The sequence below is a fragment of the Bison bison genome, unplaced genomic scaffold (genome assembly GCF_000754665.1).
Source record: "Bison bison bison isolate TAMUID 2011002044 unplaced genomic scaffold, Bison_UMD1.0 scf7180017864472, whole genome shotgun sequence".
NCBI classification, from domain to species: domain Eukaryota; kingdom Metazoa; phylum Chordata; class Mammalia; order Artiodactyla; family Bovidae; genus Bison; species Bison bison.
In genome coordinates, this window is record NW_011495033.1 from 1,942,197 (window position 1) to 1,968,055 (window position 25,859).

Here is a 25,859-nt window from a genome sequence, read left to right on the forward strand (position 1 = left end):
GACAGATGAGGCATTTACTTGATTATTCAAAATTCAGATAATAATTTCCCTATGCATAGGAAAAAGGTGAACCAATTGAGGACAGGAGGAACAGTTTGGTTTGCATTGAAACTCACAATTGGTTTTAGAGGCTATGATTTACAAGTAATTTCATGTATATTGTGCAGGAACTGGTAACTTCTGAGTCAGTCCTTTCCAATCTCCTTAGTTTCTTCCCTAAAGTGTGAAACTGACCACCACCTTTAAATAATGATTCTTACAAATTGGTTGTAACAGCTTGACTTCAGAAGCACAATTTCCAAAAAACATTTCATAATAAAAATGCACAACTTGTTTCCAGTGATAAAAAGTGATTTGTTCTGCAGAATCAAAAAGAAAACAAGAAAATATTTTAAAAGTTTTTCATACTGAAGAAATCATCTAATCCATCTCTAAGAAATCTAACATGGTCTCTTAAGAGGATTAAAAGCAAAAAGATACACATATATATATAGAGAGAGAAAGAGAGAAACTAACACAGAGCCAGGCATGTAGCAACATTACACATTACATCCTTCTGTTTTTTTCTGACTAAAAAATTTAAAGCAAGGAATATCGGAATGTTAACCAAATCTTTTGGTTCAAGGCACGAAATTTCTTTACAAGTTTTTCTATGTCAAGGCCTGCCAGAGTAAGACATTAGAAAAGCATACTGTCTCCAGGTCCTGGAAGGACTCCTGCTATAAGTAACTGATTTGGATTTATCTGGATTTGGTTGTTCTCATTAAACCTACATGCTTATCAAAATTCCCTCAACCCTCCATCAAAGGTCATATTCCACACAGCTGTCCCAGCCTGGAGAAGAATTTATTACTGATCTAATAGAGTTACATGCAGACTGTACCTGTGCAGTGACAGCACAGATGACAGCAAGAGTTCTTTAAATGAACTGATGATGATAGGATTTTCTAAAATATATCAGAGCTTTTAGAGATTAAAATACACGCATCGTCACCACCCCAGCCTCTCTGCCTGTACAGGAACCAGCAAGCTGTGAGAGCATCATCACACGAGGCAGGCCTCACGGGTGCCGGCCAAGAATCACCGACGCTTGCTGCATGTGATGTCTGCGGTTAACCTGTCGCCTTTGGTTTCTTTTGTGCCGCAAACCATTCATCACTTTTATCTCCTGCAATTGCCTGTAGAAACGAAATTGGAATTACTTAAGTCTCAATCCAGAAAATAAAACTTACGATCTACTTTGTACCTCACTGCCCACAATCAAGAAATTAATAATTACAAGATGTTCACTCAGTAGAGTCTTGTGTTTACTTTGACAGAGGTTGCTGTTGGGTATCGAGCAATTGCTTGTCAGTTCTCACTTTGCAGAGTAAAGGGCAGAGCCTGCAGCCAGGAAGTGTGGCTGACGGCTGGCTGGAGAGCAAGGCCGAGCACACCAGGCTGCGGGCTCTTTGGAAGAGAAAGTGCTGGCACTCTTAGCATATTGGTAGGCTCCCAAGAAATCTTTATTTTTATTTGACTGTGCCACACAGCACGTGGGATCTTAGTTCCCCCACTGCACATCGAACTCACGCTTCCCTGCAGCGGAAGCACGGAGTCTTCAGCACTGGACTACCAGGGAAGCCCCCTCTCAAGAATCTTTAGTGCTCAGGAGACTCAGTCTAATCATGAGACCAAATGTGAAAAGTTATTCTGACATTTTAGTCATGAGCTTGGAACTGATTCCTTTTCCCACACCTTCTTCCTATTTCACTGATGTTGGTACTATTTCATTTGGGGCCGCTTAACTAAAAAAAGCTTTGTTAAGAAACAGTATGCTTTGGTTCCACCAGAGTCCTTTTATTGTATTAGTCCATGGAGTTGAGGTCTTAGAAGGGGGCAGGGGAGTTGGCAGGAGCAGGGTTTACAACAGAAGTCTCCTAAAACTCCGGGTCCAATATAACCAAGTGTAAGCTAATTAGCTGTTTGGAAGGGAAATACATTCAAGAACTGAATCACAGTTAGGCCTCTGTTTCCACAGGTTCTGTGTCTGCAGATATGGAGGGCTGACTATGGGACTTGAGCATCCTAGGATTCTGGTATTCCCGGTGGGTCCTGGAACCCATCCCTGTGGATACTAAGTGACAACTGTACCTTTAAAAATGCCAGTTTTCATTATGAGGCAGGTATTATGCTGGGTTCAGGTGTGGCAGCAGAGATCAAGTCTGACGCTTTGAGGAGCACATGAGATAGTTGAGGGTTCAGGTATGGAAACAGCTCTTTTGCAGGTGGATGTGTGTGCGTGTGTGTCCTGGTGTGTAACAGGACCACAAAACCGTGATATCAGACCAGGGGAAACGAGTAACTAACTGGCTGGAGAACTAGTGTAAAATCATTCATCTACTTCAGGAAGTCAAAAGATGTTGTCTGCAACTGAACATGAAGAAACAGTGAAGCTGAGAGTGGCTGCCATGGGCAGTGGGACTCAGAGATGGCATCACTGCATTTATATAGAATCTTAGTACTATCTGATTTTTCATTTCAATGAAAATACACACTCAGTCGCTAAGTCATGTCTGACTCTTTGCAACACCATGGACTTCAGTCCACCAGGCTCCTCTGCTCATGGGATTCTCCAGGCAAGAATACTGGAGTGGGTTGCCATGTCCTCTTCCGGGGTATCTTCCCAACTCAGGGATTGAACCTGCATCTCCTACATTGGCAGGCAGATTCTTTACCACTGAGCCACCTGGGAAGCCCTTGATGAAAATAAAAGGTCTTATTTGTTTTGTGTGTTTCTGATTTTTAAACGCATTTTAAAAATACATTGGTGAATTTAAAAATCAAAACTATGCCAAAAAAGACCAAAACCTCCCCATATCCCAAAGACACAGATGTTTCTGTCTTCTAGGAGCCACTGAAAGTAGGGAAAAACAACAAACTGGTGTGAAAAACCCAAGAAAGCTTCTGAGTTTTGCAGGATGAGCGGAGTAAGTGGGGAGGGGAGAACGGAAAGCAGCCCTTGGGCGGAGGCTGGAGATCTACCTTGGTTAATATAAGTGGTTCAGTGGGACTGAAAGGAGGTGAGCGGGGGGGAGGCAGCACACACGGTGGCCCGGAGCATCACGTGCTCTGTCAGAGCTCTGAGCTTATCTTGGAGGCAACAAAGGGCCATCAGAAGATTTAACAGTTTTTTTTTTTAACTTATTGGATTTATACTTTAGAAAGCCTACTGCTGGCATCAGAAGTAACTAGATTAACTAGAAGCTGGGAGGAGGTTTGTGCAGTATTTGGAGGTGAAAATGAGAGCCTTTTCAAAAGAGAAGTAGAGGATTTCCCAGGGAGAACTCTCAGCTCTTGGTGACTTGTTGCTAAGAGAATGTAGCGGTGAGGAGCAACAGTATTCAGGAATGGCTCTGTGTGTAAATCTAAAAGTATTGTAAAAGAAAAAGCATATTAGGGACTTCCCTGGTGGACCAGTGGTTAAGAATCTGCCTTGCAATGCAGGGGACACAGGTTCAATCCCTGGCCAGGGAGCCAAGATCCCACATGCCCGGGGGCAACTAAGCCTGTGCACCGCACCTCCTGAAGCCCACACACCACCAATTAGAGTCCATGCACCGCATGACACAGCCAAACAAAGAAATGCTTTAAAAAAAGCGTATTAAATGTTAAAAGAAAAACTGGCTTTGAGGATTCTAGCTTAAACAACTGTGATAATAGATATACAGTAACTACCAGGGGAGGAAGCAGAGTACAAAAGAGGAAAAAAGAACTGCCTTTGAAACCGGAAAGACCTCTCTTTGGGCCCCTGCCCTGCTAACTTGTGGAATGTATAATATTGAGTGACTTATTCTTTTGAAACTCAGTTTCCTTATCTCAAAGGGGAATGCTATCCACCTTGCAAATTATGGTAAGAGTTACAGAATATAGGTAAGGCACTTAAGAACAGGTCAATATAGGAGATGCTTAATAAATAGTAACTTTTCTTTTCCTATAATATTAACGAAGAATGGATCTGAAGTAAGACAAAGTAAGTTACAGGCATGTGGAGTTGTACTGTTCATGGTTTGTCCAGGTTAGAGGTTCTTTGGCTGTAACACTAGTGTGGCCCAAAAAGCACGAGGCATGAAAGGAAGAGTTGATAAACTGGATGGAAAGAAATGTCTTCTCTTCAAAAGACTCTATAAGAAAATAAACAGGCAAACCACTGAATGGGAAAAGTGCTCATCTTTACAGATTACCTAACAAATGACTCGTATCCAGAAGTCCAACCCATCGATAAGAAAGAGTCAAATTTTTTTAAAATGTGGATTTAAATGGACCTTGAAAAATATGCAAATATTCAAATGAGAAAAAGGACATTCTAGGATAATAAAATAATGTAAGCAAAGACACACAGAGTGAAAATAAATTCATATTTAGAGGTTAGAGAATGGCTAAAATGTAAAATACATCATTGGTGTGTCTACTGGCTGGTTTTTCATGAAACTCAATGGATCAGGTAAGTTATTCATATTGATATAGTCCAATCATATTAAAACCAATTAAAAAATACACAAAGCAGTAAAGAAACAAACAAAATACATGGGACAAATTAATATATAAAACCATTTTTAGATGGCCAGGGAAAATTTAATAACTGGATTTTAGGTGACATTAAGGATATATTGTTGATTTTTTTTGGCCATGCCATGTGGCATGGGGGATCTTAGTTCCTGGACCAAGGATCAAACCCATGTACCTTGTATCAGAAGCATGGACTCTTAACCACTGGACCACCAGGTAAGTCCCACATTGTTGATTTTTGAAGTGTGATGATGTCGCTGTGGTATACAAGAAAATTCCTTAACTTAAAATGTGTAAAACACATAAGTATTTATGGTTGAAATGACATGGCATCTGAAATTTGCCTTAAAATTCTCCAACAAACATCTCCACTGCCAAAAAAAGTGGGGTGGAAAGGAATGATGAAAAATTATGGCAGAGTTGATGGGTGATAATCACATAGGGATTTGTTGTTCTCTTTTGTGTATATTTGGAATTTTTAATCATAGCATCACCAACTCAATGGACAAAAATCTGAGCAAATTCCAGGAGACAGTGGAGGACACAGGAGCTTGGAGTGCCACAGTCCACACGGTCTCAAACAGTCGGACACAACTTAGTGACTGAACAATAATTAAAAATAAAATTATGGCAAGAAATAGACAAAAAGAGAACACACAAATGCTGGTGAGGATTTAGAACAGCTGGAACTCTTCTATACATACACGACCGATAGTTTAAAATATTCAGTCACTTTGGACAACTGGCAGCTTCTTAGAAAGTAAAAGCAATTCTCCTCCCCTCACATTTACGCAAGAGAAATGAAACATAAGTCCATCAAAAGAGTCACATGAGACTGTTCATAGCAGTCTTCCTTATAATAGATAAAAATCTGGAAAAAAATTCCAATGTCCACCACTGGAAGAATGGATAAGCAGATTACTACATCCACAAAACTCAGCAAAAGGAAAAAAAGAGAACTCTGGAATGTGCAATTACATGGAGGAATCTCAAAAATGTTATTGAAAGAAGCCATTCCATTTATATGAAGTCTAAGGATGGACAAAGCCAGTATGACAGAAATCAGAACAGTAGTTGCTGCTGGGAGGAGGAACTGGAAGCTAAAAACGGGCATAAGAGAACTTTCTATAATGATGAAAATGCTCTATATTTTGAGTAGTGAATATGAGTTTATGAAAGTATCAAAATTTATCAACATAAACACCAAATTTCTGTACACTTAAGTTCAATGTATTCTTTACCTTAGTAACAACAATCAAAAACGCCTGTTTAGAGCTTAGAGGGGAGTGGGAACTAGAAATTAAGAAGACTAGAACAGATGATGGCTGAAGCTCAGAGCAGAGATAACCAGAGGAGCAGGTAACTTCTCAGAGAAAAGAAAGAATGTACGAGGAGAGTAAAAGACAGCCAGAGTGGGACCGTGGGCAACATCACTTCAGGACCAGTCACAGAAAAAGGTGCCTGTGGCTGAGGGGAAGCCGTCAGACAGACAGGAAGATGGCAGAGTCTCCAACATCAAGGGAGAAGAGAGATGAGGAAGTCGGTCAGTGATGAAACAGCAAGAACAGTCTAGCCAGTCTGGCAACTGAGAGGCCGGAGATTCTGTTTTTCCTTCGTGGTAACGTTTAGAAACACTAAAGCTTCTGTACGTTTCTGGCTTTGACAAACCTCAACTGAGTGTCCGTTATTATGTCAGGAGTTTGCCAAGCACTATAAACCACACAATCCTGGGAGGCAGATAACCTTATTTCCTCGCATTTCTGTATAAGAAAACTGCAGTTTAGAGACTTGAAGTAAATTTCTTAAGGTCAGTCACATAGATACTAAGTGAAACCAGGACTGGTGGATTCATTCCTTTCAGCAGCAGCAACGCATTCACCGAGCACCGCCTACCTACGAGGTATGAGCGGGAAGCTGGGGAACGACACTACACAATGGCTTCGAAGGCTGCTAGATCATGTCTGATGAGGATGGAAAGCAGTCACTGGATTTGGCAAGAGGGAGGTCACTGATGATGTCAACGCGAGCGTTTCACTGTGTGATAGGAGCCAGTGCGAGACAGAGTGAAATGTGAATGGAAGGCAAGAAGTAGAAATGGTACCGAAGAAATTAACACAACATTATGAATCAACTATACTTCAATAAAAAAAAAACAAAAAACAAACCAACTATGAGATAATAGCATTCATGGCCAAAGAAATCTGTGACTGTCTCCTCCATTTTGCAGGCAGGAAATCTGGGTTCAGAGATGCTGGGAATCTGTGCTGAGATCCCCAGGCCACACAGCTTCATCTGGAGTGGCAGCCCTCACTCCCCTCCTCAGGAGCCTTGTCACTATGAGGCACAATCTGATGTACTTCCTCTGTTTTCCTTCTCATATTCTGAAAGCAAAATACCCGCTCTGCCTCAGAAAACAACTCCAATGAAGTTTCTTCTGCTGTCCCTCACCCCGCCCTTCTCACCACCTGCAAACAACTAGCTTCTGTATTTCTTTCATTAAAAAGGGATGACTTACTCCATCAATCACTATCCTGACAAAATTAGACAGTAAACACACACACACACACACACACACACACACACACACACACACACACACACAAAGAAGTAGAAATGGCGTGCAGGGAGATTTTTAGAAGGAACCTGGAGAATGGATATGGGGTGAATAAAGAGTTTTTCAAGATATTGGAGATCGTTTGTACGCTGGTGAGAATAATTCGCCAGGAAGGAAGAGGACGATGATGTAGAATGGAGAAGATATGACCAAGGGGCTAAGACAGTGAGAATGGATGGCGGTCGGGCACTTCCAGTCTCTGAGCAGAACAGTGATGTATTTAGCAGCAGTGGTTTCCTCAAGGCAGCCCGAAGGGAGGGATGGCGCAGATGCTGCACTGTGCCAAGAGTCACATAGGTGGTCATGAAGTTGACACAAGTCTCTGGCTCAAGTCACCCCAACAGCAAAATGACAGAGTTCTGAAAGTAAGAACTGCCCTTCTCCATACACATTATCCCCTTTGGCCAAAGGGGACAGGAATTTAGAAACGAGACTCACGTCATCCAATAATTTGTTTCCCTCTGGATCCACCTTTGAGAGTTCTCGAAATGCTTCATCCCCCACAAAGCAAATTTCATGTCCATCCTACACCAAGAGAGAAAAGAAATTTGGCAGAGAGACACCTCAGAAGAAAACCCTGGAGGCAGCCTGTCCCCTTCCTGGGTGATACTTACAGGGTCGGCCAAAATGATCACTTGCACGGTCGCCTTCCCTGGAGTGTCCAGACTCACCAGGGGAGTCAGAATCTTCTGGTTCTCCCTTTTCATCAAGTCTTCTAAGTCTGACAACTTGAGGAAAACAAAAAGGCACAGTGAGCAAGGGGTGCCACACCATGCTGGGGCCGTGGTCCCCGGCAGCCCTGGAGGACTCTCAGGTCAACCAGAGAGAACCCTGGCACCACCTGTTTGATTTCTATTATCTCAGCTGCTCTCCAGACAACTGCTGAACTTCATACCAAAGCCACAACGAGCATGAACCTGGAGCAGGGTGGGCCAGGGTTCCTAGCTCTTGGAAGTCACGAGTCACAGAGTTTCAACAGAAGACCTGGTACCAAACATTACCTCTTTCTGAGGGCAAGAAAAGGCAATGCGTCCAAAACCTGTTGCATGATCAACTTTCCCCGGGATGGCCCGCAGCTCCAGCTTACACTGAAAAGACATGAGAAAGTGGGTTTATTTTTCAGAACAGGTCTCGTGATTAAAAAAAACCAGACAATTCAAACCAGGATAAAGAAATAAAGTAAATTCTAAGTCTCCCTCCTACTGTCACTCCACTGGCAACCAATCAGCAGTTTCCTGTGTATCCTTCTAGATACACAGCACAGGCATATATCCTTTATTTTTTTTTTCATACAAATGGTAACATAATTTATATATTATTCTTTCCTTTGTTTTTCTCTAATTAACGTTGCCATCTCAGCACATAAAGACCCATTTTTTGATGGCTGCTTTAGTAGTCCATTCTATGCATGAACCATAAATCACTCAACTACTGAATCCTTGGAGCATTTAGGCTATTTCTTTCTTTCTTTTTCTTTTTTTTCTCCACACTGGGCCACTTGCAGGCTTTAGTTCCCCTACCAGAAACTGAACCCAGGCCCTCAGCAGTGAAAGCGTGGAGTCCTAACTAGTGGACCACCAGGGAATTCCCTAGGTTGTATCTTGCTATTACAAATAACGCGACAGAGATAAACTTGTACACACTCCTTTGTGCACATGTAGGATGAGTACATCTATGAAATAAATTCTTAGTAGACTTGCTGGGTCAAAGTACAAGGACTATATCATGCTCAAATGTTACTTTTTAAAAAAAAAAAAGAGGAAAATAGATGATCATCACTGCATTAAGTCTTGCCTACATCTCCTCTGACTAAACAAATCCACTCCTGAAAGGATATATCTCCAAATATAAATAAAGGTAACATCTGGGTGGTGAGTTTCCTGGCAGTTTTTATTTTCTCCTTTCTGTTCTAAATACTGAATTACTATGAAGAAACTATGTGAATAACCTTCATGTCAACCTCATTTATAAGTCAAACCTAAAGTAACAGATTATTTCTTTCTAAGATCGTTCACCTGGTTATCAGCATAGCCCAGCAAAGCCCTCTGTTTCTTCTCATCTTCTTCATAAATTTTCATTCCCAGTAGATTAGACCAGTAGTTCAAGGACTTCTGAAGGTCAGACACTGCTAGAGTTACTTTTAATACAGGATCTGTAAGGTAACAAAACAGCAGAAATGGACAGGGCAGTGCAAAGGAATGGAACCGGCTCAGGTACATTTAAGAATTTAGTTTATGATAAGAAAGGGATTTTAGGTCAGTATGAAAGGGCGCTGTTAAATAAACGGCATTAAGATAACTGGCTTCTTACGGTGGAAAGAAGTGACACCTTTAAACTAGACAGCAAAACACATTCCTGATGGGTTACAGGGTTAAGTTGAAAGAATGAAACCATGAAAATACTCGAAATAGGTGATTATTTAAACAATTTTGGGATAGAGAAAGATCTTTTTTTAATCTGACATCAAAGATAGAAAGATCATGAAGAAGAAAATGTGCTAGGTTAATCATACAAAATGGAAAACTTGTACACAACAACCAAAACAAGAATTACAATCAAAATTAAAGACTAAACTACAAAGTAGGAAACATCTTTTTTAACAACAAAAATGAGCAAGAAGTCCTTAATATTTAAGTCACCTTTCAACATTAATAGGAAAAAGATGCCCATCCTAGAAAAATAAGCAAGAGGAACATGCAAAAGCACATTTAACCTCACAAAGTTAGAATTCAAATAAAACATTTTGTTATCTAATTGGCAAATGATTTTAAAAAGTTTACAGAGTTAACTATTACAGTGCAATGGGAAAAACCATAATGGCAGAGTGTAAATTAGTAATATTTCTGGGCAACAATTTTGACAGAATGTGTCTAAAATATGTCCCCTGCTTTTGAAAGAACAATCCCATTTTCAGCAATTAAGGAAATAATTGTGGATGTGTGAAGGGCTTTCACCAAAGACACTCATCACAGAGTTGCTCATGACAACGAGACACCAGGGACAAAGTGAATTTCTAACAACAGACAACTGTTTCTCTTCCTATGATGTCACACAGTAGAATCCCGTATGTATCCGATTATGTAATTAGTTCTTTGGATCAAAAAGTTGGAAGGATATACTCTAAAATGTTAACAGTGGTTATCTGTTTTCTTCTTTCTGCCTGTATGTCTAGGGAGAAAAAAAAATCTGTATTTTTGTAAAAAAGAATAACAGTTATATTAAAACGCTTAATATTACTGGAAACTTCTATCTTGTAAAGTGACTTTTGGAAGAGCTGTTCCAAGCCTACATCTGACTGTGGTAAACTCAGTGTAGTTTTCTTCCATTTTCACTGCCTTAGCTTGTGTGCTAGACTAGCAATACCATGACTAAAGCAAGGTGTCTGTCACAGGAACCTCTCCCTGGCAGATTTAAGTGTTCCCCATTCATTGAGAAATCAACAAATCCCAACTGACTCACACCCTGAAGGGATGCAGGGACAGGAATAGTTGCAGTGGGTGTGACTACACAAGAGTGATTCATTCCAAGGATGGACACTACCCAGACTGAGAGACCTGACTATACTACCAACCAGAGATTAAGGCTCCCACGGTGTTATCACTGCAAAGAACGAAAACATCTCAGGCCTCTGGGGCCCACCATTATTTTACACACTGAAGTATCATGAAGACTATGGAAAAAGTGTACTGCGAAATTCATGGCAGGAGTTAGATATCAAAGTTAGTATTTCAAGCACCAATCACCTATCAATAAAAATAGTCATGGAAATCCCTTACATCACCTGGGAAGTTCCAAAATACCATCTCTCAGTAAGTCCCACAGCACCAGTCTAACCTCCCACACTGGAATCGTTGCCCTTTCTTCTTCTGAGCTCTGGATGAAAAGCATGTAACATTAGTCACAACCATCAGACTCAGTCTGAGGGGCATCTGGGACCTGAGGCAGACCAGCGTGGGGGAAGAGAAGGTCTCCACTTTGGGGCTTGTGCTCATGGAGGGAATGGCTGGCACAAGTGCCCCTGCTATTCACCAGCTTTTTTTTCTTTTCCTTTTCTTGCTTTTGGTTCTTTCTGGCAAAGCAGGTAGCAGAATTTTCAGCAATACACGTATGATGCATGAGGATGCCTCTGAGGTACTTGAAATGTAGCACAGTTTCTCTCCTGCTCACTGTGGGGGTCAGCGTGGTGGGCTCCTCACCTCACTCACCTGTACTCACTGAGAACCAGCACTGTAATCTGGAAAACTGTCCTCAGCCAGGGGAGACGACTAACTGGTCTAAGGATAAATCTGCTTCTCTTGCCTGCCTATGACTGGTTCAGGAGCAGGGTATGTGAGTCGACTCTGACCAGGAAGTTTGCTAGAAAATTCTAGGAAAGTTTTGCTGCGCTTTTAATGAAGAGCCACAGGAAGTCAGTTTCTCTTTCTCCTACCAGATGAGAGTGTGCGGGCGGGTAGCCCCAAATGCTCCTGGCAGTCACCCTACCACCGTGAAGGGGAGAAGGGGACCCCTGAGGACAAGAGGGTAGAGAGATCGATTTGGGTTTTGGATGCTGTTGCTGAGCTGCTGGATCAACAAACCCTGAAGTCTCTCCGACCAAGACAACACCTGCTCTATGAACTAAGACATTTTTTTTAACCATTCAACCTAGAGGTAGGTTTTCTGATATTTGCAGCTGAAAGTATCCTACATCGACAAGTTACCAGTAGAACCGAACCAGTCCAGAACACTGATAGGGATGCGCTGAAGTTTTGACACGAGCATATAATTTCTTAGAGGACAAGTAACAACACTGGCTTGGGAAAGACAAGTCATGTCAACATGGAGACTCCACAGGAGACGGAAGTCAAGCTCCCTCTCTCCTTCCTCCAGATGCCTTTAGACAGAGGGCTTTTGTCAGTCCAGATATAATTACCTGACTGAGGTGGACTACAGTCCTGCAAATAGAACTTATATCCTCCAGGGGCTTTGGTTTCAAACACACCATCTCCCATTTCACTGAGCGGCCACTTCAGCTTCCTAGCGTTGCTGACAGCTTGCCTGGAAGCCACCGTGATACCCTAGGACAAATGACAGAACATAATCATCCCAGAGCATAATCGCAACAGATCTCCTTTAGAAGGTAATGAAGTAAAACCCCGCTGCCTTTATGTCAAACACCTAAGATTTAAGCAGCATTCAAAACTTTCTGCTAATTTTGAAGTCAGTCTTGGACATTTTTCTCCCACAAAGATTCCAAACATTGTGGATGGTAGGCCAGAAATTCAAATGCCAGAGAAATTAGACCCGTTGAATAACAAAAATCAGGCTTCCCTTGTGGCTCAGCTCGTAAAGAATCCACCTGCAATGTGGGAGACCTGGGTTCGATCCCTGGGTTGGGAAGATATTCTGGAGATGGGAAAGGCTACACACTCCAGCATCCTGGCCTGGAGAATTCCATGGACTGTGAATTCCATGGGGTCGCAAAGAGTAGTCAGACACGACTGAGCGACTTTCACTTTCACTAACAGAGAAAATTCCCCCTCATTTTCAAGATCTGGTCAGAGAAATCTTGATCTTATCCTTGGCTTGCCAGCTACCTAATTAAACTTTTTTGCTTTTTACTTTTAAAACCAAAAAATATAAACAACTATCAAGGCATCCTTTATTTAAGTGTAATCAAAATACCTAAGAATGTACACTATGCCTTCCAATATATCTCGCCTCGTTTCTAGCTTGGATGGTAGATCAGCCTCTGCCTTCAGTCTTGTTAATCCATCAGCCACTCTGCGACTGGAGTAAACATTCTGAAACCCACCCTACTGTCTGCCCTCAAGACGGCAATCCCATGTTGTCATTCTTCCGCTTAAAACCCTTGATGGCTCTTCATTTTACCCTGGGATGGCTTACAATGGCCTAAAAGGGCCAAGACGATCTGACCCAGGTCATTTTTTATTTTTGGCTGTGTTGGGTCTTTGTTGCCATGAGAGTTTCTCTCTAGTGTGGGGAGCAGGGGCTCCTCTCTAGATGTGGTGTGAGGACTCCTCACTGCGGTGGCTTCTCTTGTTGCAAAGCACGGGCTCTGGGGTGGGTGGGTGTCAGCAGTTGCAGAACGTGGGTTTGGTAGTCGCAGCTCCCAGGCTCTAGGGTGCAAGCTCAATGTCTGTGGCACACGGGTTCGGCTGCTCCAAGACATGTGGGATCTTCCTGGGCTGGGATCGAAACTGCATCTTCTGCACTGCCAGGTGGACGCCTTACCCGAGTCGCCAGGGCAGCCTCGCCTCTGACCCAGGTCATTTCTGAGCCCATCTCCTCCCCCTTTACCCCTCTCTACCATCCTCTACGCATTTTCTCAAACATGCTGTTTGAGGGCTTTTGCACTGGCTGTTTTCTAGCTGAAATGCTCTTCCCTGAGACACTCACACAGCTAACTCCTATCCTCTTCAAGCCTTTGTTCAAATGTCACCTTCTCACGAAAAGCTACTCTCGACACCCTACTCGAAACTGGTCATTCGCACCTACCCCAAAGCTCCTTTTCTCTCTCCGTTCTTTGCCCATTGCAATGATCATATTTAAAACAATATTAGGTTATTTATTTATTCATTCATTCATTCAAATTTATTATTTATCGTCTGTCAGTCTGTGGGCCCCCTCTCCTTGGTTCATGGCACCAAGTTGGTTTTCCCCTTTTTTCTCTGCCTGATTTAAATCCGGAGCATAAATAGAAAGATAAGAAGAAACACAGAGATGCTCACATGCACTGAAGCACCAAATCCTACGACTGCTATCTCTGACCTCTCTCAAATCCATCTACTCTCCCTCCCACTGCTGTCACTGTATAACCTTTGGGCTCGCTGCCTTCCTTTCAGTCTCGCTCCCTGCCAACCCAACCTCCCTGCTCTAGCCAGGGGTTCTTGGATACTGCAAATTCTGTGTTATGCTCCTGCTTAAAAATGGCTCCACTCTGCTTTTAGAAGGACAACTAAGTGTCCTGATATGATGCATCCCCAGGGTACTCCTCCAGCCTCAACTCTACCCTCTCTCTCCTCCACACACTAAGCTCCAGTCAGACTGCTCGACTCACAGTTCTCTGAGCGCCAGGCTCCCCGTCACCTCCAGGCCTGTGCACGTCTCCCTCACCTGGCTCGCATGTCTCCTCCAGGAAGCCTTCCCTGAACTCTCACCCATCAGAGAACAGGCTGGAGATTCCTCCTGTGTGTTTCCACATCCCCCTCTTCCTACCCCAATCTGAGACTTGTCACACTGTATTCCTGTTGTCTCTTTACTTGTTTCCCCCATCAGACAGGGAGCTCCTTAGGCCAGGAAACATGCTCCACTCTCTACTGTATCCCAGCATCTAACAAGGGATATGCCATAGAGCAAGTCACAAGAAATATGTTAGATGAATTAGTCAGTGGCACGGAGAGTGAGAAAAAGAAACAGAAATATATTAAGTCTGAGCCATCCTTTCCATTTACAAAACACTTTTGCAGATATCAGACCCTTGTACAAACTTCCATCTAGTTACCTTTATTTTAATGTGTCAATGAGTTAATGAATGAGTTAACAGGAATAATGAGAGCAAATGACCAAAATAACATGAGGTAGATTTCCTGGGCAGATCCTGAGTAAGAACGAATTACTCCACTCCTGCTGTGTATCTGGGCCCAGTGACACTGTATCTCGCAGTAACTGATTAGCAAGTGGTAGATACAGATAGGACAGACTAAAGGGACAAAGTAGGTGATTAAACAGTGAATCCCACTATGGGACTGTAAGGAGAAAAAAATATGGGAGACCCCTGTAAGCTAATGATTACTCAAGGAAGCAAGTGAGCTTAACCACAAAACCAGGCAGGACTTGCTTAGTAACAAAACCATGCAACTGAAGTGTGGGACATGCCCTCAAAGAATAAGACAATGGTGGCACGAGACCCACATCCTGACCAGCGCGCTCAGTCAGTTAATGATCCCTAGGACAAGATCTCTGCATACAAAAAAAAAAACAAACCAGTAATTTGTGGACCTAGCTTGACCATGTAGGGATAAGAAAACTGCCCTGCCCAACCTGGAGGAGGAGCTGATGATGGGAGCATGATGTCTACTCAAGAAACACAAAATTCTCTCCTTCTACACTTTTTCTTTGATTATAAAACTGTAGCCCACCAAGTTCTTGGGACATGGCATCTCTTGCCTGCACACTTGTAAGCCTCACAAGCATCCTGTTCTAATAAATCGCTTATCTATCACTTTAGCTGGAGTTGAATTCTTTTCTGTGCTGAGTCATAAAAGACTATGGCACCAGAGCTCTTCAGAGCCCCCTGAACAACACCCAGTGGTTTCAATACTGTTACTATAATAGATGCACAATAACTTGAGGTCCTGAATGAATGAATACAGTGTATGCAATGCCACTTTTTTATCCTTAAAACCTTGTCAGATTTTTCTGTGGCTGGGATTGACTGTAATCGCCTGAACCAATCACAACTGTCCACTAGAGAGAAAACATTTCTCTGGATGGTGCTGGGAATCTGATGAACCAATGACTCTGGCCCCTCCACCTCTCACGGTTCAGCCATTCCCCAAGGGGAGGCCTGTCTCCTTCAAAGCTGTCTCTACATCTCGAACTTGATTTCTAAATGCTGGGAGAACACATTTCATCCTGAAGCCAGCTTGGAGACAAGATGCCCAAGCAGGTTTTTTGGTTTTGTTCTTTTTTATTTTTTTTAATATTCAATACATTTTTATTTATTATCATTATTTTTTAAATTGGAATATAACTGCTTCACCACATTGTGTTAAGCTTCTGCTGTGCAACATGAATCAGCTAACTGTATACCTAGATCCCCTCCTCGTGAGCCTCCCTCCCACACCCCACCCCAGTTTAGTTCTTTTTTAAATAGAAATCATGAAACTGATTACTAAACCATGCCCAAAGTCATCAATTCAGTTAGTCATCATTATCTACAGCTGTCTCAGTGACCTCTCAAACATAAAGCCAAAAACTGGCTAGAACAAAATGATATTTACCAGGAAGTCATTGCCAAGCTGGTAGCTGCCGATGCCGTAATTGTAAGTCAGCTCTGTGACAAAGTGATCATCCTCAGGTCCATACCCCACCATTGTTTTACTCCATTTCCCATCATAAGGCCTAGAAAAGTGAAAAGAAAAAAAAAAAAATCCAACCCAGTGATCACAGACAAAAATCTGCTTCAGGCCGCTCTCAGAGAGCTATTGGAACAAGAAGTGGGCAGTCCCCTCTGGCCCTCCAAGTACCTGTAAGGACATGACGGCCCCGTCAACAGAGGCTCCCAGGACCACCCGTCTGGCACTTACTTGAGGGAAAGACTCATCTACCTTTCCTTGAAAGCAGGGAGCTGCATCCTGTAGGGACAGTTCTCCCACCTGACCTTAACTTATGTTTTGCATATTTGTCAACAAGCATGCAACTCCCATCAGGCCTTGGAATTTCAGGCCATGACTACTGAGCTTAACTAAGAGATACTCGATAAGACATTGCTTCATCCACAGAATACATTTCTTTGTGACCCTGAAGCTGCCTCCCTAATTTCTTATTTCTGTTTTTTATTGCCTCCTTAATTTCCGCTGCTGCCTTCTACCTGCTTTGAGAAACTGCTTTCTATTCTCCAGGGGTATTCAAACCTTAAGGAAATGTTAAGAAACAAAGTGTCATACCCATTACAGGCAGCTTTGCAGCCGTCCTGGAATTCCTCATGCCGAAGAATCTGGTAAGGGAATTAGAATAAATGGTAAAGTTTTCTTCATACTGCACACCACATATTTAGCACAAACTAAAATGTCAAAACACAGACATTATCATTTGCAGGCTTTTACATTTAAGATGAACAGAAGATGACGAGCTGGATATACTTCCCAGGCTAGAAAATGAGGTAAGGGAGCGTGGCTTGATGCTGGGCTTCCCTGGTGGCTCAGTGGTAAAGAATCCGCCCGCAGTGCAGAAGATACAGTTTTGATCCCTGGTGCAGAAAGATCCCACATGTTGCTGAGCAATTAAGCCCTTGGGCCCCACCTACTGAGCCTGTGCTCTAGAGCCCGGGAGCTGCAACTACCGAGGCCCGTGCTCTGCGACACGAGGAGCCATGGTGCCGCAGCTAAAGCAGTCCCCACTCGCTACAACCAGGGAAGAGCCCAGGCAGCAATGAAGACCCAGCACGGCCGGAAAAAAAGGAACAGCTTGATAGCAAGGGTCAGGCAGCCAAGCAAAGCAGTAAAATGTACTTACATCAGGAAGCGGTAATGTGCAGTTAAAAAAAAAGCGTGGCCTTCACTTAGTTGTGATAGGGACAGAGTAAAGGGACAAAGTAGTTGATTCAATAGTGAATCCCAGTAGGGGACTGTAGGTAGAAAAAATATGGGAGACCCTGTAAATGATTACTCAAGAAAGCAGGTTTGTGTAACCACAAAACCAGGCAGGCTTGCTCAGTAACAAAGCCATGCCACAGAAGCACAAGATATGCCCCCAACAATAAAACACTGGTGGCACAAGAGCCACATTCTGCCCAGTAAGCTCAGTAAGTTAAAGATCCCAAGGACTCGCTCTCTGCACACATAAGAAATAATAATTTGTGGACCTAGCTTGACCACCTAGAGACAAGAAACCCCCTTGCCCAACCTGGAGGAGGAGCTGATGATGGAAGCATGATGTCTACCCAAGAAACACAAAGTTCTCTCCCTCCCCAGTTTTCCTTTGATTATAAAACTGTAGCCCACTGAGTTCTTGGGGCATGGTATCCCTTCCCTGCCTGCTTGTAAACTTCACAAGCATCCTATTCTAATAAATTGCTTCTTATCTATCACTTTGCCTCTGGTTGAATTCTTCCTGCATAGAGACATAAAGGACTAGGGTACTGGGAGCTCACTGGAGCACCCCAAAATGACATCAAATGGTTTCAGTTGCATAACTCTGAGAACAACATATTAGGGTCTGAGTCTAATATCTTATGAAAATAGATAATTTATTAAAGCATTTGACACAGAGCCTACTACACAGTATGATCTCAATGTGTCAGTTTCCATTTTCCTTTTTGAGCCCTACAGCTACTGCTGCAGTTCAAGCTCTCGTCACACCTCTCACAGACTACTGAAAAACATCCTTATTGATCTTTCCTTAAAGCCACCATAAAATTAAGCCCCTAAAGCACAGCTCTCATCACATCACTGCCCTGTTCCAAAATGTAAGATAGCTCCCCATTTACTATGACATAAAATCCAAATTCCTTAGCATATTATTCAAGATACTATAAGAAGCAGTTCCAAGCTATTTGTCCTGGTATCCCATCTCCTCAACTTCAACTAAGTAATCTAAGCTAAAGGCACGTAAATCTAGTTACGTTTCCCAAACATATCTTACTTGTGCATTAGCTGTTCAGATCTATAATCTAGGTCTGTGGAAATCCTATCTTTAGGGGTCAACTCAAGTACAAGGTCTCTATGAATTATTTCCTGAGGACCCAGGTCAGAGTTAAATCTCTCCTCTTGTACTTTTATAATAATGATAGCTAATACTTACATAATACAAACCACATGTCAAATACTACATATATAATAACACTTAATCTTTATAACCACCCTTTAATCAATGAGGAAACACTTTAAGGGAGAGTTTTGTGGTTTTCTATCACCACATTTTAACTTCCATTACCATCTGCAAAGTACAAATACAATTCCCACCAAACCAGGATCTTAACTGAGGACAGATAACAGGGTCATTTTCATCTTTGTCACCAAAGCCCAAAACAGAACCATGAAATAGGTGATATTCTTTAAATGATTGATGAATTTAGGTAATTCCCTTTGTACTCTGCAGTGTCTCTACATTAAGTCTTACTCTTGCACATTGTAAACAATGTTGCCTGCAATTCCATTTCAACAAGGATCAAACCATCAGCTAATGCAGTTGCTCACCAACAGCACACCCTGAGGGGAATTCAGGATGGAAAAATAACAAGAAGCATTCTCTGCTTTTGGATTCTGGTCCTAGACATTTAAGATACATTTCTAAGCAAAAATTTCAAGGTACTCAGAACCCATCTTGCCTCGCACAGAAAAGCACTAAAACCATTAACTTGAGCTGCCTATTTCTGTGCTTAGTAGTAATCTTTTGATGTTCCTACATGGTTTTGGGTTCTTCCCCATCTTCAAGCAAAAATCTCATATACCTTCTAGCTCCTCCCTTGCCTCTTCAGATCAGTTCCTCAGAGCTATCGAGAGGCTGTCTTCCACACTAGAGTCCTTAGGAAGGTCCCCAAATAAAAATTAACTCAAAAATCTTAGGTTGTTAATTTTTCCTTCAGTTGACAACATCTAAAGTCCCTCCGTAGCAGGAGCCTTCCAACAGCTTCCACCTGTGCTTGCCACCCAGGTGATCTCTGCAGAATCACAGCTGGGGAGATGCCACTTCTAGGTGTTGGAAAGGAGAATGGATTCTGATTTCACACTTCTGAGACAAGCTGGATCGTTCACCTAGACAGAGTGAGTGATCCATTCAAACCAGCCCCAAGAAAAGTAGAGCTCTGAATTATGCTGGTATCTAAAACCAAAAGGCTCCAAATCAGAAGAGTCATTGTTTACTGGAAGAGTATTACGTAACCTTTTATTTACTATCTTTCTCACAGACTGGAAACTTCGCAAAGACAGGAATAAACATTCGTTAAACAACTTAAACTGAAAGGACCTGTGTGCGCACACAGTCGGCAACTAGTAAGTGTGAGCCCCCTTTCAAAGTCCATCTAACCCAAGCCGCAATTCGTGATGCTTCCTGAACCTGAAAACCACAGAGTTAATGGGAAGTCCTGGGGCTAAGGTCCGACACCCGAATTCGCAGTGAAATTCACATCGCACCCCTTTCTCCTCCCTCGGCCAGGTGGGGTTCAGTCACTCGCACCCCCCTCGAGCTCCAGCCCCTCTCCGCCCCGCCTGCACCTTCATCCCCAGGACATCGCGATAGAAACACGCCGTCTCGAAGCGGTTTCCCACTTTGAACACGAAGTGCAGAGCTCTACGATTCGCCATGACCACCTACACTACCACCGGTCACGCGTACGGCGGCGCACAAACCACAGCTGACGCCGGCGCGTTAGTGACGTCACTGGCCGCCGCCGGCGCGCCTTCGTGACGCGACCCACGGGGCGGGGGAAGATGGCGGCGCTAGTGAAGCGCGTGGGATTGGGTACGCGACCTTTGCTGCCGGTGGTGCAGGCTTGGGACCTCGATGCGCGGCGCTGGGTCCGGGCACTGCGGCGGAGCCCCGTGAAAGTGCTGTTTCCATCTGGTGAGGTTGTGGAACGGAAGCTCGATCCCGGGAAACAGCCTCGGAAGGCAGCGGCAGAGGCTAGTCCCCGGGAGCAGCGACAGAAGCAGCAGATTCAGGGGCCAGCATCCCAGACGCCCAGCACCTGGGAAGAGTCGGGGCTTCGCTATGATAAGGCTTTCCCTGGAGACAAAAGGCTAAGGTGATGTGTTCCCGAGGCTTGTCGAGTTTTCTCGTTTCTCCTCCCTCCTCATGGCGAGAGCTTGACCTCTTTCCCTTGCGTTCTCTTGGAGCACACCTCTCTGGTTTTTATTGTGCACAGAGGGCAGAATAAGTGTCTTTCTAACAGTTCGTTTGTTTCTTTCACTACGAAGCTCTTCATGTCTGCTAGAACTCGATGTGTGTCCGTAATGAGGATGTTGGTAATTACCCATCTTTTTGTTTCCACCCACAGCAGTGTGATGACCATAGTTAAGTCCAGGCCATTTCGAGAAAAGCAGGGGAAGATCCTGCTGGAAGGTCGTAGGCTGATTGCAGACGCTCTCAAGGCTGGTGCTGTGCCCCAAATTTTCTTCTTCAGCCGTCTGGAATACATAAAAGAGCTGCCCATTGAAAAGCTGAAAGGTGTTAGCCTCATTAAGGTGAAATTTGAGGATATCAAGGATTGGTCCGACCTGGTAACACCACAGGGAATAATGGGTCAGTGGTTGTTCACTGTGTCTGTAGAAGGCGAGGCTTGGGATCATTTGTTCATACTTGTCTCAGGGCAACAAATTTAAATGAAATTCACAATATTACTGGGCCTAACCTTTTCTTACAACACAGTTTTCAAATCTGTGAATCTTGTATTTTAAGTGGAAACTGAAGCCAGTTGTCTGTCATCATTTGTATTGTGAGTTTTTATAGTCTGCAGGGAGTAATCACTCCTCCTCAGACCTTATGTTTTGGGAGTCACTTCAACCTTTAATGTTCATTTAAAACTTAAGAAAATGTTGGGAATTCTCTGGCAGTCCAGTGGTTAGGACTTGGTGCTTTCACTGCCTATGGGCCCAGGTTCAATCCCTGGTGGGAGAACTAAGATACTGCAAGCCACTTAAGCCTGGCCAAAAAAAAAAAAAGGAAACTAGATCACAGAATAATTACATAGAGTGTGATTTTACTATAAAAGAAAAAGCACTTATATATGGGTAGATGGACATACATGTAGGGAAGTGCATGGAAGAAGTTCTGAAAGGATACATTCCACTATTGAAAGCAGTTATGAGGGAGTTGGCGGGGGGCACACTGAATTTATTCCATCGGAATGTTTACATGTATGTAATTACAAATACACCAAGAGTGGTAAATAACCAAAACGTCAAATTACTCCGCATACCCACATCAGACAAATGAATCACATTTCTTGTTTCCTCAGGGATTTTTGCCAAACCTGACCATGTTAAGATGACATACCCTGAGACTCAGCTTCGCCACACACTGCCCATATCGTTGATTTGTGACAATCTCCGTGACCCTGGGAACCTGGGGACAATTCTGCGATCTGCTGCTGGGGCAGGCTGCAGCAAAGTGTTACTCACCAAAGGTAAGATCGCCTGTTACTGGGTGGATTAGGTGGCTGTTTGTAAGTGAGCTGGCTCCGTGGGCAGATGTGTATGGATTTGGTTCTTGGATCTGTCCCTTGGTAGCTCTGTGTAAGTGAGCAGCATTGTGAGCCACCTGTTCCCTTATCTGGAAAGCAGGCGTAACAGAATCTACCTGGTAGGGTTGTTCTGAGGATTAAGTGAGATGAATGTCAAGTACTCAGCACCATGCCTGGCATGCTCATTCTTGTTGATTATCTTTAAAATTATTTTGACACCTGCTAGGTTTTTAAAAGAAATAGATGCTGGTTTTAACACTTGGTTCTGTCCTCTCATCATAAAGAGAAATTTGTAGCCTTGGTTCCAAACAGACTTGCCTGACAGTTGGGATATGCCTAACAGACCTATTACAGCCTGGAAGGAGGAGGAGGGAGAGGATCATCCATCAGAAACAGTGAAGCTGCCGTTCGGTGTAAGAGAAGTGGGCCCATTGCTGAGACTCGCCTGTATTGCTCTTCCCAGCTCTTTCCCCCCATCATCCCTCCCTGGGGTGCATCTCTATGCCAGCATGAAAGTGAGGCTCGGGGTCCCTATATCCATATCCCACTCACCTGCCTCACTGTTGAGAGCTCTGAGAGCAAGTGTGGTTTGGGGAAATGGACCTGTATCACCCAGGCAGGAGGTTTTCACATTGTTGCTGGTGGCTGGTATGGGAGAGGTAGAGAAAGGCGGGGAACACCTGATGTGGTGCCCAGCGTAGAGGACCCGAGGATGAGGGGGAATCTCAGCTTGTTCCTTACTCCTAACTGGGTGGACTAGATGGCACCTCTTCTGTCCCGACTTGCCAGCCTCTTGGCACACAGCCCACCTCCCAGCCCGTTTGCCACAGTGCTCAGGAGAGCCTGTGCTTGGGGACCCACATAGACAGTGTTACCTTCTCCACGTCTTTTTTTCCTTTTTGAACTTGGTTTGCCTACTTAACCTTTCCTGAAGTTTGACAGATTAGCTTCTAAGGTAACTTATAATGAGGAGATGTGTGCTAACAAGTCAGGGAGGGTAATAGATAGGTGGTGCCCCAGTCCTGCTGTCTCCTGGCTTGTGGCACTGGGAAAGGCCATGTGTCTGCTGATGCATGGAGGCGGTTGGGTTTAGCACGACTGCAAAGACGGGGTGTGTGCAGGACATGGCTCTGGCCTTGGTTTTTCCCAGGATTGTTGTAATTTCCCCATTACTAGTGTCCTCCTTGCTCCAGTCCAGATTCAACATTGAAGCCAAATGGGTCTTTCTAAAATATAAACCAGATTCTGTCCCTATTTTGCTTAAAATGCTTTGGTGACATTATATTGTCTTCTGGGTGAAACCCTAAACCCCTCGCCTGGGCACACCAGCCTCCTTTAAACTGGTCCTTTCCTGCCTCCTGCCTCATCTCCCGCGTCAGCCCCATTAATTGGCTCGATTATCATACTTAGTGTTTGGACTGTGGTGCAATTGCCGCTTCTGTAACTCTCCTCTGCCCTGGTCTTTCCCTGACAAGACCCTCCTGTCCTTCACGATCCAGCTCAGTGTCATGTTCTCCCAGTGGTTTTTCCCTGATTGCCACTCTGTGCACAAGGGTTTTCTGTTACCCTGTTCATGCTTCTTTAACTTTAGTCGTTACTGATAATATAGTCACCTGCTGATATGTCATCCCAGCACCACTGCCCTCTCTATTACAAGCTCCTTGAGGTTGGGGACTTCCAGGCTCTCCCATCTCCTGTCCAAATGTCTGGCATGTGTGGGAGGTTTTTTTTTCGGCCATGCCACATGGCTTGCAGGATCTTAGGTCCCGGATGAGGGATCCAACTCATGCTCCTTTGTAGTAGAAGTATGAAGTTCTAACCACTAGACCACCACGGAATTCTGTGTGGTGTATGTTGAAGGAACGAAAAAAAGCTGTTTTAGCAGTTTGCTGGACGCTGCCACAGCTGGGGAGGCAGAGGTCCCAGCCACCAAGGCCACGATAGGACATTTTTGCTTTATCCTGATCCAGAACCAATCTGACTTCCTTCAAAGTCCCCTTGTCTGGGAAGGTTCATAATCTTAATTGAATCTTCTTTCATTTGCTAGGCTGCGTGGATGCCTGGGAGCCCAAAGTGCTGCGGGCAGGTATGGGCGCGCACTTCCAGGTGCCCATCATCAACAACCTGGACTGGGAAGCAGTGCCCGACCACCTGCCCACTGACACCCGCGTCTACGTGGCTGACAACTGTGGCCTTTACGTGCAGGCCCAGGCCCAGAGGTCTAACAAGGCCAGTGACTACGGCTGGGTACGTGACCAACGCCCACTGAAGTTTCATGAGTATGAGGAAGAGGATCTAGAGAGTGGAGCGAGTCAATGCTGGCTCCCTGAACTTGAGGTCCAGAGTTACGACTCAGACTGGACAGAGGCACCGGCGGCCGTGGTGATAGGTGGGGAGACCCACGGCGTGAGCCTGGAGTCCCTGCAGTTGGCCGAGAGCACAGGGGGCGGGAGGCTGCTGATCCCCGTCGTGCCTGGCGTGGACAGCCTGAATTCAGCCATGGCCGCGAGCATCCTGCTCTTTGAAGGCAAAAGACAGCTGCGAGTGAGGGACGGGCGTTAACACTGAGAGGAGGGTGTCTGGAAGCCGTCCTCAGCTTGAAGTTGTCTCTGGTTACTGGAAAAATAAGAACTTCCATGACTTTCTGCTCAGCCTCAAAAATAAGGAAGGTCAAAATTCCTCCTGAGGTCTCCCATCCTCCCACTGATTTTTATATGTGTGTGGGTGGGTAAGAGACAACAGTAAGTGCTCCCATGGAGTAAGTGCTCCTCGTGGCTCTTACGTTTTTAAAAATTGTCCACCAAAGAGCATCTTTGTGCCCAGAAAGTTGCTGAAGGCATCATCTTGGGCAGGAGGACCCCTCCCTCCACAGCTGCAGGTGTTTGCAGTCAGGGAGGGCTGGTTAGAATGACCAGGCTTGGTCACTTACTCCTCTCATCATTGGTCAATGGAAAGTAAGCCCCTGTGAAGTGCAGACCAGTAGATTATGTTAAAATGCTTTATTTATTTCAGTGTGGTCAGTGGGTGTCAATGCCCATCTTTTCATCTTGGCCTAGTGGTGAGGACATTGCTGAGAGATTAATGACCCAGGAAGCTAAGGGTACAGCTAAGGCATTCAGTAGTGTTAATAGTGGTTCTTCTGGCTCGGCTGTGTTAATCTCTTTGATTGTTCATTCAGGCCATGACTTAGACACTGTTTATGTATGACACAGTTTTTTCCCCCCATTTCTGGTGAAACAGCTCATTTCATCAGTTGGTATTATACCTTCTTTGCATCTCTGCAGATATTTGAAGACTCTCAGTTCAGAAAAGGAAAAAGCAGTTTTTAAATCTTCAGCTTAATCCTGCATCTCTCAACAAAGCCATACTCTTTGTAATAGCTTCCTGCTGTTAGTCCTGCTTTGTGTAACCCTTTTGGTTAAATGGAATGACTTGTTTACATTAACCCCTCGTCCAGCATAAACAGAACACCAGTGTTCTTGGTGCTGTGTGAACAGAGGCTCCTGCACAGAGAGGGGCGGAAGTTCTGAGGATGAACACTCAGGGCCCTTGAGCCCACAGCTCAGCAGCAAAACCCTGGTGTTCTCTTAAACCAGGGCAGGCTGAATCCTTACTGAGCACCAGTGGGATGTAGCCAGGGACATGAGGGCAGGGGCAGGTGGTGATCACTGTAAGTCACTATGGGAAGTGGGGGGTGGGACTAGAGTATGGGACTGACTTTTAAGCAGTGTTTTTGCAGCCACAGAGAATATGGTTGAAAAAAAAAAAAATAAAAAAAAAAAAAGAGAATAT

At 44.1% G+C, this 25,859-nt stretch overlaps 2 protein-coding genes across 2 annotated transcripts; one reads left to right on the top strand and one right to left on the bottom strand.

Moving 5' to 3' along the window:
* On the bottom strand, window positions 1-20,264 carry GLOD4 (glyoxalase domain containing 4). Its single transcript, XM_010861359.1, has 9 exons — window positions 20,101-20,264; window positions 16,834-16,883; window positions 16,168-16,288; window positions 12,075-12,219; window positions 9,178-9,314; window positions 8,164-8,250; window positions 7,777-7,890; window positions 7,601-7,687; window positions 1-1,178 (listed from the first exon to the last, which is right to left on the bottom strand). The coding sequence occupies exons 1-9, from the start codon at window positions 20,188-20,190 to the stop codon at window positions 1,113-1,115; spliced, it is 897 nt and encodes a 298-aa protein (XP_010859661.1). The 5' UTR covers window positions 20,191-20,264; the 3' UTR covers window positions 1-1,112.
* RNMTL1 (RNA methyltransferase like 1) lies at window positions 20,236-25,851 on the top strand. Its single transcript, XM_010861358.1, has 4 exons — window positions 20,236-20,630; window positions 20,883-21,127; window positions 21,843-22,010; window positions 24,115-25,851. Exons 1-4 carry the CDS (start codon window positions 20,317-20,319, stop codon window positions 24,627-24,629), a joined length of 1,242 nt encoding a protein of 413 aa, XP_010859660.1. The 5' UTR covers window positions 20,236-20,316; the 3' UTR covers window positions 24,630-25,851.
* Window positions 25,852-25,859: the final 8 nt, after the last annotated feature.

What these genes read in the sequence shown, in the direction of transcription:
- GLOD4 (XM_010861359.1), bottom strand. Translation starts at nt 20,190, where the DNA reads ATGGCGAATCGTAGAGCTCTGCACTTCGTGTTCAAAGTGGGAAACCGC. An exon ending in CTGTAGTCCACCTCAGTCAG is followed by an intron (nt 9,315 to 12,074) that starts GTAATTATATCT and finishes GTTACCTTACAG; the next exon opens with ATCCTGTATTAAAAGTAACT. An exon ending in TGATCATTTTGGCCGACCCT is followed by an intron (nt 7,688 to 7,776) that starts GTAAGTATCACC and finishes CTCTTGGTGTAG; the next exon opens with GATGGACATGAAATTTGCTT.
- RNMTL1 (XM_010861358.1), top strand. Translation starts at nt 20,317, where the DNA reads ATGGCGGCGCTAGTGAAGCGCGTGGGATTGGGTACGCGACCTTTGCTG. An exon ending in CCTGGAGACAAAAGGCTAAG is followed by an intron (nt 20,631 to 20,882) that starts GTGATGTGTTCC and finishes TTCCACCCACAG; the next exon opens with CAGTGTGATGACCATAGTTA. An exon ending in AACACCACAGGGAATAATGG is followed by an intron (nt 21,128 to 21,842) that starts GTCAGTGGTTGT and finishes TTGTTTCCTCAG; the next exon opens with GGATTTTTGCCAAACCTGAC.